The following is a 16,431-nucleotide window of genomic DNA, read 5'->3' as shown; positions in this document are numbered from 1 at the left end:
CGGCTGGGTGGGCGGTGAGTGCAGCGGGGCTGGGGGCGAGCAGGAGCGTGCGCGGAGGGGGGGAGGGAGGTAATCAGACGTGGCGTGTAGGAGCTGTGCGTCGAACCAGGGATGTCGAGGGGGTGGGGGGTTTTTTTTTGCTCCCAAAGAACAAGTTAGTGGGCGCAGTAATGAAGTTCAAGCAGCGGCAGCAGCATCTCGCTGCACGCCGCTCTGCTCGCCCGCAGGCGGGACGCTGGGACACCGGTGCCGCCTCCACGTCTCCCCTCACCCGTGGGCTCCGGACCGGGGGCAGCAGCCGGTGCTCGGCCGGGTCCCGTCGCAGCCAACCCGCACTCCGTAGCCGCGCACACCCCCGGAGAGTGAGGTCCCCTCGGTGCCCCCGCGCTCCACGAGCAGCAAATAGGCAGCGGGGAGGGAAGGGGCAATGACCCGGTTTGCAAAAAAGAAAAATGCTGATCGCAGCCGTCAGGTATAGAGATAAGAGAAAGGAAAAGAAAGGCAAAGGGCTGTCGGGACGCTCGCGCTGTGCTGTGTCTGAGAGTTCCGAACTGCGCGTTCCTGCTGAGTGTGACAGGTGGCAAAGCATGTGGGGACGGGCAGGGCGTGGGGCTGAGTGCAGTGCTCACAGCAATTTGCAGCCTTGTGCTGACGCCAGGCTCAGGACAGAGGGGTGAGGTGGCTCACAGATCCTGAGGAGCCACGCTGGGTTAATAGGAGAATCTCATAAAAACAGAGTCACTGCCAGAAGGCTGTGTCTGGTCTTGTGCCATTGCTGTATACCCTGAGCACAGGGCAGGACATCACAGGTGAACGGCCACCAACATTCAGCTGCCATCCTGGCTGTGGCAGCAGCCAGTCTTAAAGTCATAGAGTCATTCAGGTTGGAAAAGACCTGTAAGATCCCCGAGTGTAACCCAACCCATCCCACCATGCCCACTGACCGTGTCCCCAGGCCTCATCGCTCCGATTCTGGAACGCTCTCAGGAATGGTGAATCCCCCACCTCCCTGGGCAGCCTGTGCTGCTGCATCACCGCTCTTTTGGAGATGATGGTTTTTCCTGATATCCAGTGTGAGTCTTCATATAGAGCACCAGGCTGAAGGTGGTCTCAGGTCAAGGTCTGGGACAGGGGGGATGCTTTAGTGTTGCATTCTGAATGAAGTCATAATGTGTTGATCAAGGGCATTTTGCTTTTTTCAGTCTGACTACCCTACAGGTGAGAAATTTCCCAAGGTCTCTAAAGGACAGATGTAAACCCAGCCAAGGGGATGAGGGTTTGCACTGAGACCTGCAGGTGTGGAGGCAGTACATATTAACCACCGTCTCCACAAACACACTGAAAATTGTGTGGGAGGCACGGAATCCCACACCTGGCCATGGTGTGTGGATCACTCACGCTGTAGGAGCAAGAGGAAAGCAAGCATTGGTCTGTCCTGCTGCAGAGGCTTTGGGGGCAAGTGATGTGGGCAGAGGGGCAGGGTGGTGTCAGGGGGTGAGGTAGTTTCTCCTAAGGAAACCACAGGGAATGTGGCTGATAAGACCCCAGAGACTGGTACAGAGCAAGGTCCTCTATATCTGAGTCATTCCTCATGGGTACCCCTAGAAGCTGCTTTCAGTAAAGCAGCAAAGGAGGGGAAATACAGTCCCCATTAGCAGTGGGCTTTTGCATGTTGCTGTAGGAACCAGGAGGTATTTCCCCAGCTCTAACCTGACCCTCACCATACTGGAGCTTTGCAGTTGACACGAGTGCAAGGGAAATGGAGGTGGTTCACGGAGAAGGTGTAGAAACACAGCGTCTCTTCTGGTTGCTCCTTTGAGCTGTACAGGTGATGAGTGCAGGAGGGTGTTCTGGTGAAGAGGTGTAAGTGCTTCTGCCTGGCCCCTCAGAAGGGGCAATGTGGCTCAGCCCAGGGTGGCATTTCTCTTGGAAATCTCTCTTCCTCCCCTGTAAGCCCATTGCTTCCTATTCCAGCACATAAAGTTCTTCAGCATTTTGCCTAATTCTCTGCTTTCATCTCCAGGAGCTGCCAGTGTGGTTGTCGGCCATCCCTTGGACACTGTCAAGGTAAAGCACTGATCCTTGCTCTCACATCACCACTCCAAAAGCCCTGGGTGGGGACGTAGCCTCCTTCGGGGTAATGCTGCAAAGACCTTCACTTTTTCCTTCACTGCAAGGCAGAACTTAGAACAAGGCCTGGGTAGAAAGGCTGTCCTAGACCTGAGTGTTCTTCCTCTCCAGTTTTGGAGTGGCATGGAGGGCTGCCCTCTAGATGTAAGTTCCTCAGGTGGAGATTAATACTGAAAAGTAAAGCTGGCCTTGCATCACGACGAGTTTACCGAGCAGTTCTGCTAATGTTTTGTTGCCACCTAAACTTTGCCACCTAAAAAGCATTCAAGGGGCAGTGAGAGTGCTTATTTAGTTTTAGTTCCAGGCACATATCTACGCGTTTTCCTAGCTGTGAGAGCAGAATACTGAAATTGGGATCCCAGGCTATGACAGGTAGCATTCTCTATTCCTGCAAGAAAAATATTCCTTAGAGGGAAGGATTGAGAGAGAAAGAAAACATTGGCTAGATGGTTCACCAGCCCCGTGGTGCAGACAACTCCATGCAGACATCAACACCACCTGCCCTGACCGAGCTTACTATCATGCAGAGCCATGGAGGAAGATGGAAGACTCCTTTCTTCCTCAGTTCTCCTTCTTACAGTGTGCCAGGCACCTCTGAGCTCTCTCCTTGCTTTGCTCCCATGCTGGCATCCCCATCTCAGGCTTGAGGCCTTCACTGCCAGGCTGGGGGGAGTTTGGCACCAGCTGATGGTGGATTCCGTAGCACTGCACTGCATTTGGGGGTGCCAAGAGCCCATCCTTCACGCCTGTAAATGCAAGTGTCAGGCTGCCCCTGCTGTGCTTTGGCTTGGATGTGGCTTGGGAATACCAAGCAGGCAGAATTGCTGTCTTTCCAAATGTAGGGGATGGGAAGTGAAGAGCCAACACCATTTTTTCCCCAGCCTTGCAAAGCCTTGAGTAATTTCACCTTTACTCACTTTTCAACCTCCACTTTGCATTCATTTCCATGGGACTTTGTTCTGTTTCTGGGTTTCTTTGTGCGCTCATTAAAATGTAATAGAAAAGTGCATTTTTCTGAGGAACACGTGCTGTTATCAGCTGACTTAAAGGTGCCAGCAAGGTTTCAGTGCCAGGTGCTCATGGCTTATCCAGGGCCACAGAGCACCTGGTCAGCACACTCAGTTGTCCTCAGTTATTCAAGAAATGTATTAACTTGAACTTCTAAATAACTGGTTACTATGTAAAAGAAGAAAAATAAAACAGAAACAAGCCCATAATGGCAAAATAGGAACCTGGGCCTGCATGCAGGCTTGGACTGTGCCCATCTGGCTCAGGACCAAGTGTTTGGTTCAATCACCCTGCTCTCCACACATGAGTTCTTCTGGGCTTTAAATGCCCAAATAAGGCTCCTGCAAGTGTCATCCTGCAGGAAAAAATCTCTGATCTGTGTGCAAATGTTTAATGGCTGAAGCAACAGAATGGGCTTTCCATTTCCTCACGCACCTCTGAACCCCAAAATGCATCACCTACTGTAAGGACTATTTTATTGCAAACTTGTGAGCAGCTTGAGCAAAAGAGGAGCTAAGTGTGTGTGTGTGTATTATATATGTGTGTGTATATATATCTATATACACACACGAGAAGGGAAAGAGATGTTGAATGATACAGATGTGTGTCATTTCTCACAGCTGTTGTAGGCATGTTTTGGAAAGCATATAGCTATTGCTTTCCAGAAACAAAATATCTTTGGAAATGATGTAAGGACCTACTTTTGAGAGGAGCATAAGGAATTTCTGAGATGGAGCTCCATTAATTTGGCCCTGATTAGTATTTCTGTGTCTTAAAAGCAGCACCCTGGGAGTCTCCCAAGGGAGCTCTCCTCCATCAATGCACCCCTTTGCTGAGTGTCACATCATATTGCACCCAAACTTCCCCATAAATCACAGACTTGCAGACAAGGTGCTGCACACCGGTGCCTTGCTGTGAGCGCTGTGCTGGGCTGGAGTGGCTGTTCTGGGCTGGAGATTTGATAGTCATTGTTTCCAGATGTTGCAGGAAGCGTCAGCCCTCTGCTGAGCCGGGCTTCTGGCAAAGTTCAAGGGGAGTGGATGCACATATATCTTGTTTTATTGCTCTGTTTTCTTTACAGCTAAGCGAGGATGCACTCTCAAAGCAAAGTACGTGTTGTTTACACAGCACAAGCTTTCACCCAGCTGGAAGTATGGAGTTTTAACTGCTTTTTGTGAATATGTTTTGCAGACTCGTTTGCAAGCTGGACAGGGATATGGAAATACACTCAACTGCGTTCTTACTGTGTACAGAAATGAGTCTGTAAGTACTTTATCTTGCTGGAAACATGTTGGTAGGGAATGCATAAAGACAAGTAAATAAATACATGAAGCAATTATACAAAATCAGTGTTGATACCAATGGTTACTGAAGACCAGCAAAGCTGGTGTGCTTCTCTCCAATGCCAGATGAAGGAGGAGAGACTGCAGCCTCCTCCTGCTGTCAGTTCTCTGCAGGGGGCAGATGTGATGGATGGCACTACCCGCATTTCCACATGGGTATAATACCTGCGTTGGTTTGGCTATGCTGGAAAAGCTGGTGGCGTTCTGCTGAGTTTGGGCTGCAAGCTGTGCTAAGCTGCCCTCGTACCTCCTGCTCCCTTCCCATCTAGGTGGCTGGCTTCTTCAAAGGCATGTCCTTCCCACTGGCCAGCATTGCTGTTTACAGCTCAGTGGTGTTCGGTGTCTTCAGCAACACGCAGAGGCTGCTGGGCCAGTTGAGGCATGGGGATGCATCCCATGCACCGGCACTGGTGGATGTGGCTCTTGCCAGCACAGTGGCTGGGTTCATCTCCGTCGGCATCGGCACGCCTGTTGACCTGGTGAAGATCAGGCTGCAGATGCAAACGCAGCCATACAGCACAGGTAGGAAGGCAAGCTTTCCTTCTTCCTTGCTCTGCAGGGCTTCTGTGTATTTGGAATCCTGGCGTAGATTTGCCTTCCGTAGCCACTGCTACCACGCACAGGTCTGTGTGAGAATTGCAGTGGGCAGCACCAATACTTGTGGTCAAATCTTTCTTCCTCAGGATGGTTTTTCTCTTTTTTCAGACCATTTTTCACATTTCCAGCTAATGAGTGTGTTGCCACAAATTCTTGTTTCTGTGCAAATGAGGGGTATCTGAGGATGTATCTCTCAGGGATGCCAACTTCACTTCCCAGGGATGCTTCTGGCTCTCAGACTGGCTTCCCAGATCTGCCAGTATTACAGTAGACACCCTCTTCTATGCATATGTCTCCCTTTATAACCATGTTGCCTCTGTGGCTGCTCCCATTGCCCAGAGTTGCCAGGTCTCCTGGAGAGCCCACCAACAGCACCATGGATGCTTTGATAAAATGATGACCATTTTTAAAAGCTTCCTTGCAGCTTAGCAACCAAGTGCTTTTCCAAAAGCATCTCACTCCTCTGCCTTGGAAGGGTCAGATGCTAAAGAGGTCGAGGCTTTCAGTGCTGCATCTTGGCACCAGATGTGGAAACCTATGAAAATTGGGCACGTAGCCTTCAAGTCATTTGGAAGTTCCACTGAACTGGGATTGGGAATGCATTGGGCTGCATGAATTGCATCTAAGAAAAATTGACCTGAAGTATCCAAACATCTATTAAAACTAGACCTAAGTCTTCTTTCTAAAAACTTCTTTTCCCAAAGTGTCTATTGATTCCAAACAAACAAACAAACAAACAAACAAACAAAAAAAAAACGATGGCAGTGATCTCTGTCTGTTGGGTGTTGGGAGGCTTTTGCAAGGAACTGTAGTGATATAGCTATTATATTGTAATGTTGTATCTTTTTAAAAAAATACCTTTTTTTCTTCTTTTTTTTCTTTTTTTGTAGCTGATGTTAAACTGAAGCCTACAGTTCCTGGCTTTCCTGTGTATCGAGGCCCTATTCACTGCTTTAGGACAGTCCTACAGAAAGAAGGGATAGCAGGGATATACCGAGGCATGGGAGCAATGCTGCTGAGGGATGTTCCTGGGTACTGCCTGTATTTCATCCCTTACACATTTTTCTGTGGTTGGATTACCCCTGACGGATGCATTTCCCCCAATCCTGCTTCCATCTGGCTTGCAGGGGGTGTTGCAGGTAAACGTCTTTTGCCCCACAGCATTGGCAAAGAAGGACAGGATTGTCTTGGGGCTGGGATCCAGGGCTAGCTTGGGGCTGCCTGTCAGGAGGGGACATGAGGCTGATGACTTTTTCCTCCCCCAGGGCCATAGTGGGACACCTGTGCACGCCTGCCTGGATGGCTGCCATCTGCACCTTGGACATGCCCATGTGTGCAAGTTCACTCATATGCTCCCTACCCACACACTGGTGGTTTCTAAGTTGCAGATCCCTAAAGGCAGATGAATCTTTAGGTCAAGTAATGATTAAAACCCACTTTATCTGTTCTTACTGTAAATAAAAGGAGCTGTGGCCCATCTGGACAACTTCTCTAGTATGCCCCAATACTCGTGTAGATCCGGACTCGCTCTTGTCAGTCCAGCCGTGCCATATATTGCAGTCACATGCAAGGAAATTTCATAACTCAGGACATCTCTCTGCAAGGGAACAACGTGACGTGTCTGGGGAAGTGGGAACAACTGGAGACTATTTGCTGCACGTACACAAGACACATGAAGCAGCTCTGTTCTGTTGGAAGCATCGCTGAGCTTTTAGAGAGGCAAGAACGTCCCATCTAACTGCAGGCTAACTGGTTTAAATTGGGGGTTTCTGTACAGGAATGATGAAACAGCTGTATGGAGCCTAACTCTGGCTGCATGGGAAGAAACAGCCTCTTATTCTCAACTCAATATATTGTCTGAGGACTTCAGATTTCCTGACGTGGCCCCAGATGGCAGCTCCTTGCAGTTTGGGTGTTCTGTTTCCACCAGACCATGTCTCTGTCTGCCTGCTAGGCTGCCTGCATATGATTACCCCTGTAACCCCCCAAATCTCAGTGCTTCTTTCTGCAACAGGGAACTTTGCTCCCAGAAATGCAGTTTCTGCACCTGAGCAGGGTGAATGCCCTGAAAGCCCCATCATGGTGCAGCAGGCCAGGCATCAAGCTCCCATTTGCTGGCCTGCAGCCAAGGCAATACTGAGAAGTTGTTCAAATACCACGTCATGGCCAAACCCCAGGTGTGTGCATTGGGATAAAGAAAGGATTTGCTTCTGTATTCTTCTAGGAGCCATTTCCTGGGGGACTGCTACTCCAATGGATGTTGTGAAAAGTCGGCTCCAGGCTGATGGAGTTTATCTAAACAAGTACAAGGGGATTATTGACTGTATCTTGCAGAGCTACCAGAACGAAGGGCTAAAAGTAAGTACTGTTTGAAGGAAAATCTGGGTGTCAGGCATCTGCTCGTTAGCTGGGAAATACAATGGCTGTTGTAAAGCCATCTGCAGGGTTAAGAGACAGCTAAAGCCAGTTACTTCTCAATTATAGTAGTGGCAGTAGGTAATTATAGCATGGATTCTTTCCAAATGATAATAGTAGGAGTAGTAATCTGCATTGCAGATAGGAAAAAATGGGTGACCGGTGTCATGGTCCTTGGTGGTACTAAATTAAAATAACACTGTTGTCATGGTCCTTAACTGCGGAAATCATTTGACTTCTTGTAATTTAGAGGTGGAAAATACTCTTAAATCAGAATTGCTTCAGCTTCCAATGTGAAGAAGGGCTGTGCGCCAAAAAACACCATTCTTTTTCTGACTTTATCTAGTAGTGTAATAAAAGTTGTTTGTTCTGTCTGCAAACCTTGTCTCAATTAGATGTGAATGGCAGAGAACCAGAGATTGCAGCTTCATTGCACCACCAATGCGTGCTTTTGGGAAGTGGTGTCTTCTGATAGGAAATTCCATCTGCATTTAAGTTATCATCAAAATGTCATATGGGCTCTGAGCTCCAAAGCGTTAGTTTTCACATGCTGAGGAAAGAGTAACAAGTTGCAGAAAGGAAACTAACCTACAAAATTGCAAAGTGGGTGGGATTTCAGCATTGGGCCGTGTGCCTCTATGTTATGCCAGCTGTCAGAGGAGCTTGCAGCCTGGTTTGGTTTTGGCTGCTGCGTGAAGTGAGTCACACTGTTATAAAGCACAACACCTGGAGAGCTGCTAAGGAGTGTGTTTGGTCATCCTCACCTCCATGTTCGCTGTCCTGCCTGAATAATTAGAGTTAATTGGAGCACTTGCTGTTCTTGCCTAGGGTCTGTGCAGCTTGTGTTTTGGCTGCTATTGTTCCTGGCACCTGGACAGGGCGTGCAGTAGGGCTGAGCAATAGTGGTGTGATCTGTCCATCATAAGAAAAATCCTTTTGTACTTTGCGAGATGGCAAACCCAGGCCTGAACGTTTTCATGCCGGGACTGAGGAGCAGCATTCTCAGTGTGTCACACACAAAAATGTACATGTAACACTTTTCTTTCTCTATAGCCAGGTGTGTTCACTCCGACGAGAAAAAATTTACCCCTCTGGGCTTTTCTTCATAAATCTTCATTATTACTTAACTTGGCTCTCTCATGTTACCTGATGGATACTAGAAATATTTAAATTTCCTTCCAGAAAATTTTGTCTTTCCAGACCAAAAAACCCACTTCAGGAAAATCAGACAATATCCCAAACAGTGCAATTTCACATTGCAAACTGCATCCTAAACACTGTGAACACGTTTAGATTCTGTCTTATGTGGGAGCTCTGAGGCCTGCATGGGAGCTTGCCTTGCTGATGTTAATTCTCACCTGGTGTTTGGACTGCAGTGATTAGCCGGAGTAGTTAATGGGTTCCTTCACTCCACATCCTCTAAATGGTGGCAGCACACATGCTGTTCCTTCTCCACTTCCCAAATGTCTTCATAGAATGGGATGATGGGATTGGAAGGGACATCAATGATCATCAAGCTCCAACCCAACTGCTGCACGCAGGGCCACCGACCTCCACATTTAATACTGGACCAGTGACCTGTATCTTCCGAACTCATAGACCCAACTCCAGAAACTTGAACATTCGTTATATAAAAGCAGCAGCTTTCTTGTGGTACCATGGGGTCTGCGTGATTGCTTTTGTATGCAATGGGAGGAAGGAGCCATAGTGAGCTAGGAGGAGCTCTGCTCTCCACCAGTGGCGTGAGGCCTTTGGCTCTTGCTGGCATATACAGAAGGGGGTCTGTCTACAAGGAACACAGAGCAGACTGATGCCAAACCAGCCATTTCACCATTGCTTTTCAATTCTTCAGTTCATACGTCAGCAAAGTGGGAGAATATCTCCTGAGCAAACCATGGTTAGGTTCTTCAGTAATCCACCGTGACTTAGTTCATTGTTTTCTTCTTGGAACAGCCAGTGTATTCCTATACTCTAACCTTTCTCCATCCCCAACAGGTCTTTTTTAGGGGCATCACGATCAATGCAGTACGAGGATTTCCAACGAGTTCAGCCATGTTTCTTGGCTATGAACTTACTCTCAAAGCAATGAAAAGAGACCAAACTGAGACCAATCCTTAACTTCCAGGTCAGCGCATAAAGACCGTCTAGTTTTTTCCTAAAATTAGAGAACTAATTCTTTAATCAAATGGAATTGCAATGGTAGAGCTCCTGTGGAAGTCAGGTAACTTACATGGGTACCTACCAAGATAGTCAAACACTTTCCAAATTTGGGTCTGTGGGATTTGGAGTGCCAAAATCCATATCAGTGGGATTTTGGTTTCATTCCAGATCTACTGGAAAGTCGTTGCAATCCATCCTGATTGTTGCGATTGTCTTGATTGGTGTGAATAAGAAAAGATAATCTGAAAGGACAGTATTGTCTATGATCGTATGAGTTGTGAAATATCGTTCTGACTGGTTTGTGCACGGTATCCTTTCCTCCCTTGATCCATCCACAAAGATGTGAAGCTAAGCCTTTCCAAAGTGTCTTGACTATGAGCTCACAGTTTTACTTTCATTCATAAACCCAGGCTCGATTAAAGGAGCAGCATTAAAAATATCTCATTACAGACTTTTTTTTACCAGCTATAAACTCCACACTATACTTGGCAGTCTACTATTTTATGTCATATTTCATAAACCTCCTTTGCTCTCATTTTTAAAGCGTTGCCAAGAAGACCTGACCAGTGTCCTCCTTTCCTGAGCCAAGCCAACAGCCTGGGGGAGGCGAGGGCTCGCTGGTTTCACCAAAGACTCCTGGCACTGCAGAGGCCCACAGCGATGGCTTCTGCTTTCCCTTCTGCGTGGCCTTGGGCCCTGATGGGCTCCAAACCTACATCAGCTCAACCAAATCCAAAGACCATTTTATTTTTAAATCTCTCACTCTGTTGTCTAGAGCACTTTACTAATTCCCGTGGTGCGTTGCACTTTTTCACTAATGACATTTTCCTCGCTGAGCTGAAAGAACAACTTTCCTTACCTGCACAGATGAGATACACCCAAAATGACCCCACACGACATGAGTTGAGTGAATGCCTTTTGCGTGCTGCCATGCATAATGCTGCTCTTCTTTGTGAACAAGGACTTCTTGCTCTGGAAAGCTTTGTGTACTTTGGGTACACAGGTATATTTTGTGTAGGAAGATATGGGTTCCTATCAAATCCCAACTTGCTTTCAGCATCAAAGAAGCAGATGACTGTACCCATGTGAATGATTGCCCCTATTTTGCATCACAGAATTCCCCACTTGTACCACTGTGTGACCCATTACCTTGAAAAGAGATGACTTTCGCTTTATTATCTAAGATATAAATTAAATTGGGAAACATCAAGATATTAAATTCAGATTCTAAGCTGCTCTTTTTCTTCGGGAAGTAATAAAACTAACTCTCACTTCATACAGATGGCTTCCTATTGATTGAACTGACTTTTGCTGTGTAGCCCTCCAGGGGCCTGCTAGAGGCACATGATAGAGCATCTGAAGGGACAGTCCAGAGCCATACAAATCCTAATGACTGCCTTGCTTTGCACTCTTGAGCAGATACCACCGAAGGAAGAGTCTCTCTGAACTATGCAAAGTCTGTCCCAAGGTATGTTCTTTCAAATACAAAGACCAGCTTTAGATTTCCAACTCTGCTGCAATCCCACTGAGATGACTGTGGGGCACCCAGGTCTCTCTTTGGTCTACCTCAGTCTTTCAGCTCATCTGAAGACCTCTTACATTGTGATTATTTCTCTCTATACTCGTGAATACCTCCACTCTTTATTTCCGAAGCATGGAGCTTCTGATGCCAAAAAACCAAGCAGAACTGCTGGGCCAGGAGGATTCTAGTGGCAGCAGCAGGAGAGCTGAAGGATCACAAGGGACGTGCAGCATGGTGGAATGGTCTGGAACAGTGCTGTCCTCTGGGAAGTGCACGGTTTCCTCCACCCTCTGGAGCAGTGGATAAAGCCCAGCAGATATTCATAAAAACAGCCATCCAGATTTTCTCCATAAGAGGAGAAGAAGGAAGAAGCAGCTTGCACGTGCCTGCCCCTCAATGCATGGAGGAACTGGTCAGACCTTGACAGAAATTGCCTACAATCTCAGGTCTGGAGCAGTATTTGGAAATGGGCTCCCTGACCACCCAGAGCAGCATGGGCTCCTCTTTGCTGGGACCTGAATCACAACCCCAAGTGTGGCTTCACCCAAAAGCAGCCTGAAGAAGTGTGAGAAACAGCTGCTGTTGCTTCATCTCAGACCTTGTAGGCGAAGAGGCTCACAATGCCTGTCAGCTTGGCAAGAACAGAAAGAACTGCTTTTGATAAACAACATATATAAAATTGATGAGCCTTCACCTAAGTATTTGTTGCAGGCTACATTTAATGTGTCAACTTTTCCATGCTACCTATTTTAATGTGTATGCATAGAACTTGTTTTAGATGCATAATGCCTCATGTCTCCAGGGATAATACTTAGGGACTGTATTATCAATGCAAAGAGAACTGTCAGTTACCTGCCTGTATTATGTTAAATGGACTGTGAATTAAACTGATGAGCTTTGCAATGAGCTGCATACCTGTATGACACTGCCCTACCTGTATGACACTGCCCAGGTTTGAGGCTTTCAGTGCCACTGGGCACGTGATGGCAATGCGTGGCGATTTTTCCTGATATCCTTCCTCCAGCCAAACCACCGCTGAGATGGGTGCTCAGGATTTACCCGTGCAAAGCTCAGCGGTAACACTCGGGAGCTGAAAGAAAGAGCTGGCGTTGAAAGGAAAGCACGAAACGTTTAATACGAAATGGGAAGTAAGCGACTGCGTTTGGCCACTTGATGGCATTCTCGTCCAACGCAGGGACCGGCTGGGGCTCGGCAGTCACTTCCCAGACTGCTGCCAGACCAATGCACGCAGTCCTCAAACGCTTTCTTTTTGAGAGATAATATTGATATCGTCCACTGAAAAAGGACAGGATTTCTAAGGGATTCTTTTGGCTGTTTCACGTCCCATGTATGAGTGCCAATTGCATGTTTTGGTGGATGTGTCTCTGAATTCCCAGCTATGCACCTGCTCTTCTGCCAACACCGGGGGCACGTCCCCCAGCCCACAGGCTGAAGGGGACAGTCCTTCTGCTTGGCAGCTCATGCACAGAGCCTCCCAGAGCCCCTCATTGCTATCACAAAAGCAGTTAATTGCTGAACTTGGTAAAAAAATGAGAAGGGAGACGAGGAGAACCAGGGATATCTATTTCTGTGCTTTTCTCGCCTAGAATACAGAAGAATAGTCAGACCTGTCATGCTTTAAACGAGTCTGTAATTGCTTAATTTTCTTGTTGCTGGTGGTGTTCCATCTCTTACAACACCACATATTACTTAACAAGGTGCAGGCTGTTCAGCTGCTTTTCCCACTTCGTACGCTACTCAAAACAATGGGAAAGAAAGATAACAGTAGTTTATCCCCTCCAATCCCTTCCCTAGCCCCACTCTCCTTTTTATTAATGAACAAACAGGAACCAATGTCCATTGGTTGGAATTGGCCATTTTTCTGGCCGCCAGCCCCGGGCTGCAGGGAGGTCGTGGGTGCTGGGAGCAGCCCTGTGGTGCCTGTGGGGTGTGAGGTGAGACCAGGCTCAGGTCTCAGGGGGAAGCAGAGGGCCACCTCCCCTTGTGTCTGTGTCCCCACAGCTCCTGAGGACAGTAGATATTATAATCTACCTACTTGCTTTAGCTAAAGTTTTCTTTTGTAGTAGAGGTTGGTATGATAAAGATTTTTCTCCCACTCTGTCAAGTTAGTGGAAGACAGGAAGGCCAGTGCTTTTCTCGTGCCTGTGAGGGAAATGTAAAATATGGATTCAGGAAAAAAAATTGTGAGATCCAAAGAGATGAGTGTGAAAAAGTTCAAGCTGCTAAATATTGACTGCACAGGGACTGTTTCCTTTCTCTAAGGCCGTCTTCTTCCTATACATCTTCCTACAGGAACACATTGATGGGTTGCTACCTACTTAGATATGGAAAGTCTACAACCTTTGGTGGCATCCAAAGGGGATTAAACCATGCAGTGAGGAAATTTAAGCAGTTACAGTGATTTCCAAAAGAGTTTTGCTAAACTGAGTGTTCCACAACAGCTCCAGAGTCAAGCAAACCTGTAAGAGCCATACAAATACGGCAGAATGAAAATGTCTACTAAGGAGCCTTCAGAGGTCCTGTATGAGCTTTCATAACAACAGATGTAAGACACTGAATGAAACAAGAAATCCTGACTTAGCATAGCTGAAATATTAAGGCTACAGAATGGCAAGGCACCAGATCTTTGGGAAGCTTCACTTGAGTTGTAAAGAAAGCAAGGGATAATTTGGGATTGTGAAGAGAGTGGTTTGGAGAAGCAAGAAACTTGCAGCTGGGGCTGTCCTGCTGCCAGCACCTGGTGCTTTGAGGCTGGCACCCACCTGCAGCCACATCTGCTGTAAGAGCACCAGGGCAACTCATCTTCATGGCTTGCACTGGTCTGTTCTCCCTTGTTTCAAAACATTTTACTGTAAAATATTTTGCCCATAGTATAGAAAATCCTGCCAACTGATGTGGAAGAGGGCCAGCCTATCCTTACTCACATAACTAGGTGTGACCCAACAGCTGTGCTGACTTCTTTATTAAGTTGTGATCGCTGCCTTTCCATCAAGCAGTCTGCAGGTGGTTTTTCAGTGCTTCCAGTGTGGAAAGCAAGTTGCAATGCAGGTAGAGCTGGTGGAGGGCTCCAACACAGGCATGAAGTGAAGCCTTGTGCTCTGCTTTCCTCCAGGCAAAACCCAGCTGTGGAACGTGCCAGGAAGGGTGAGTGAGATTACGATATGAGAGCTCTGCCATGTTCCTCTGTCCTGATATGAGAATGCTGAAACTTTAAAATACAGAGATCTGGTGACGTTTGTTGACCATTCCTGCTTTCCTCTGCTTGCTGCTGGCTGTGAGATGCAGTTGCAGTAAGCACCACACCCAGCACAGCTGGCATGCTGCTCTTTGGGCTTTCTGCTTTTAGATGCTTCAGTTCTTGGTAAATGCTCTTGCAGCACAGGATGCTTGGCTCCCCTTGCTAGAAAGCCCTGGAAAACGCCGGTGGCTGTAGTATTGCATGAGGCAGGGATGGTTTACAGCTCTCAACATCCCTCATGGTTGTGCCCCAGCATGTTTGCTCCTCAATCTCAAAGCTCCCGAGCATTGTGAGTTGTTTTGGTTAGTTAATTTAAACAGTTTCAAATTAATTAAGGAATAGGGGTTCTGTTGCCCAGAGGAGCTAATGTGTGTGCTGAGGACATCCCATGGCCCATCTGCTGGGGCAGAGCAGACTGTGTGCCTCTCAGGAGCTGCTGCCGCCTCCCTTGAGCTGGCTTTTACATCTTTTTGTCATAGGCAGTCTTGGTATTTACTAAAGCATGGTTTGCACTTTCACTGGGGAATTGAAATGACCCTAGTTTAGCTTTTGTTTTCTCCAACAGCATATGTCATCATTATCAAAAAGAAAGGGGAAAAAACCACCTCCAGAAGAGCTTGTCTCTGGAAAATAAAACTGTTCGTTGCATCTTTTCATTTGTGGTCTTTGCAAGATCTTACGTCTTGATCAGCATGCACAGCAAATGTAAAAGAAGCTCATGTGTTATCTTAGTGTTTTTTCATTTACAAGGAATCTTTTATTCACATTAAAAAAAAAAAAACAACCAAACCAGCTCTTCCCCATGTCCCCTGCACAGAGTTTCTTGGAAACACTGCAGTGGGCTACAAATTCTCCCAGGAGAATTCAAAATGTCTGAAGGTTTGTGCATGCCAAGCTAAAATATCAATGCAAAATTGGAGATTTGTGTGGGGTTTTCAGTCAATCTACCCACCTTCAAAAGAGGTGCATCGGAAGAAAATATATCCCGAGGTATTTGTGCATAAACAAGAGGCTTACGGGATGTTGGGTGAGAATTTCCAGAGGAGCCGGACGGAGCCAGCAGAGGAATATTCTGAAGAATTTTGTATGCTCACATTTTCTAAATTGAGGCTGAAATCTTACAGTTGTGTCACTGGAGAGCTGTGACCATGACACAGGCTCCATCAGCTGATGCACTGCCTCAGGTTAGGGAGCTCTGTGTCCCACTCCATGCTCTGTTTATTCACTGTACCCCTTAAGGAGCCCGTGTGAAATGTGGATATCTGACCTTCCACAGCCTGACCACAGTGAGTTCCCCACTCTGCTTTCCCCATGGTGATGTAGGAGATGTCTTTATGGGCTAACGCACCTTTGACCTCAGTTCTTCATTTGATTTGAATTTGGCAGCCAGAAAGCTTCAAAGGGAATAAGAAAAGCTTCGGAAAGGCCAGACTTAACTGTGGTGGCTCTTGCTTTTGGCAACGGGCCACCTGAGGGTTACAGTCTGTGGTTCCTCTGGTTCCTCTGGTTCCTCGCAGGGAAGTGGGCTCAGTAGTCACCTTCCTACTTACTGCTATTTGAAGTTAGCATTCTGGCTACTGCTTTCTTTTTTTTGTTTCTTTTTTTAATTTATTGTGCAAAAAAAAAAAATCTGAATGTTTCTCTCCGTGTTTTTTCTGTATGTATTAAAGAGAAATTAAAGGATAGGAACAGGGGGAGATCAGACACCAAGACAAAGAGTAAACTGTTGACTGTATTTAACATGCAAATGACAGCACGTATGTGAAAATACATTGCCATAGCTGAAGAATTTTAAAATACCAAAGCATAATGAAAAAACTGAAAGTTATGTATAGAAAATCATATATATCAAACCTTGTCCTTTTGCTGCTGGGGTGGCAGCAAATATTAATTTCCAGGTGTCATGGGTTTGGCTAGGATGGAGTTCGTTGTTTGTCTTTTCATAGAGTGTATTAGCTTTAGTGATGCGTGCATGGAGAAATTCCTAGATTTTGTAT

At 46.8% G+C, this 16,431-nt stretch overlaps 1 protein-coding gene across 6 annotated transcripts; it reads left to right on the top strand.

The window, feature by feature from the left end:
* Nucleotides 1-6: 6 nt before the first annotated feature.
* Nucleotides 7-16,063, top strand: SLC25A48 (solute carrier family 25 member 48). 6 transcript variants are annotated; one of them, XM_010719077.2, is made up of 8 exons: nt 7-14; nt 2,024-2,067; nt 4,330-4,401; nt 4,751-5,003; nt 5,969-6,217; nt 7,303-7,436; nt 9,489-9,618; nt 10,198-16,063. In XM_010719077.2, exons 4-7 carry the CDS (start codon nt 4,772-4,774, stop codon nt 9,609-9,611), a joined length of 738 nt encoding a protein of 245 aa, XP_010717379.1. In that variant the 5' UTR covers nt 7-14; nt 2,024-2,067; nt 4,330-4,401; nt 4,751-4,771; the 3' UTR covers nt 9,612-9,618; nt 10,198-16,063. The 6 variants fall into 6 exon arrangements, 4 of the variants coding, with proteins under 4 accessions (XP_010717379.1, XP_010717378.1, XP_010717377.1 ...); XR_002119922.2 differs by lacking the exon at nt 7-14 and having other exon boundaries at nt 2,029-2,067; nt 11,073-11,121; nt 11,307-16,063; XR_002119921.2 differs by lacking the exon at nt 7-14 and having other exon boundaries at nt 2,029-2,067; nt 10,198-11,121; nt 11,307-16,063.
* The last annotated feature ends 368 nt before the right edge of the window (nt 16,064-16,431 follow it).

Source organism: Meleagris gallopavo, chromosome 15 (assembly GCF_000146605.3).
Source record: "Meleagris gallopavo isolate NT-WF06-2002-E0010 breed Aviagen turkey brand Nicholas breeding stock chromosome 15, Turkey_5.1, whole genome shotgun sequence".
In the NCBI taxonomy this organism is placed as follows: domain Eukaryota; kingdom Metazoa; phylum Chordata; class Aves; order Galliformes; family Phasianidae; genus Meleagris; species Meleagris gallopavo.
Note: the sequence above shows the minus strand (reverse complement) of the source record. Positions and strands in the feature narration are given on the sequence as shown.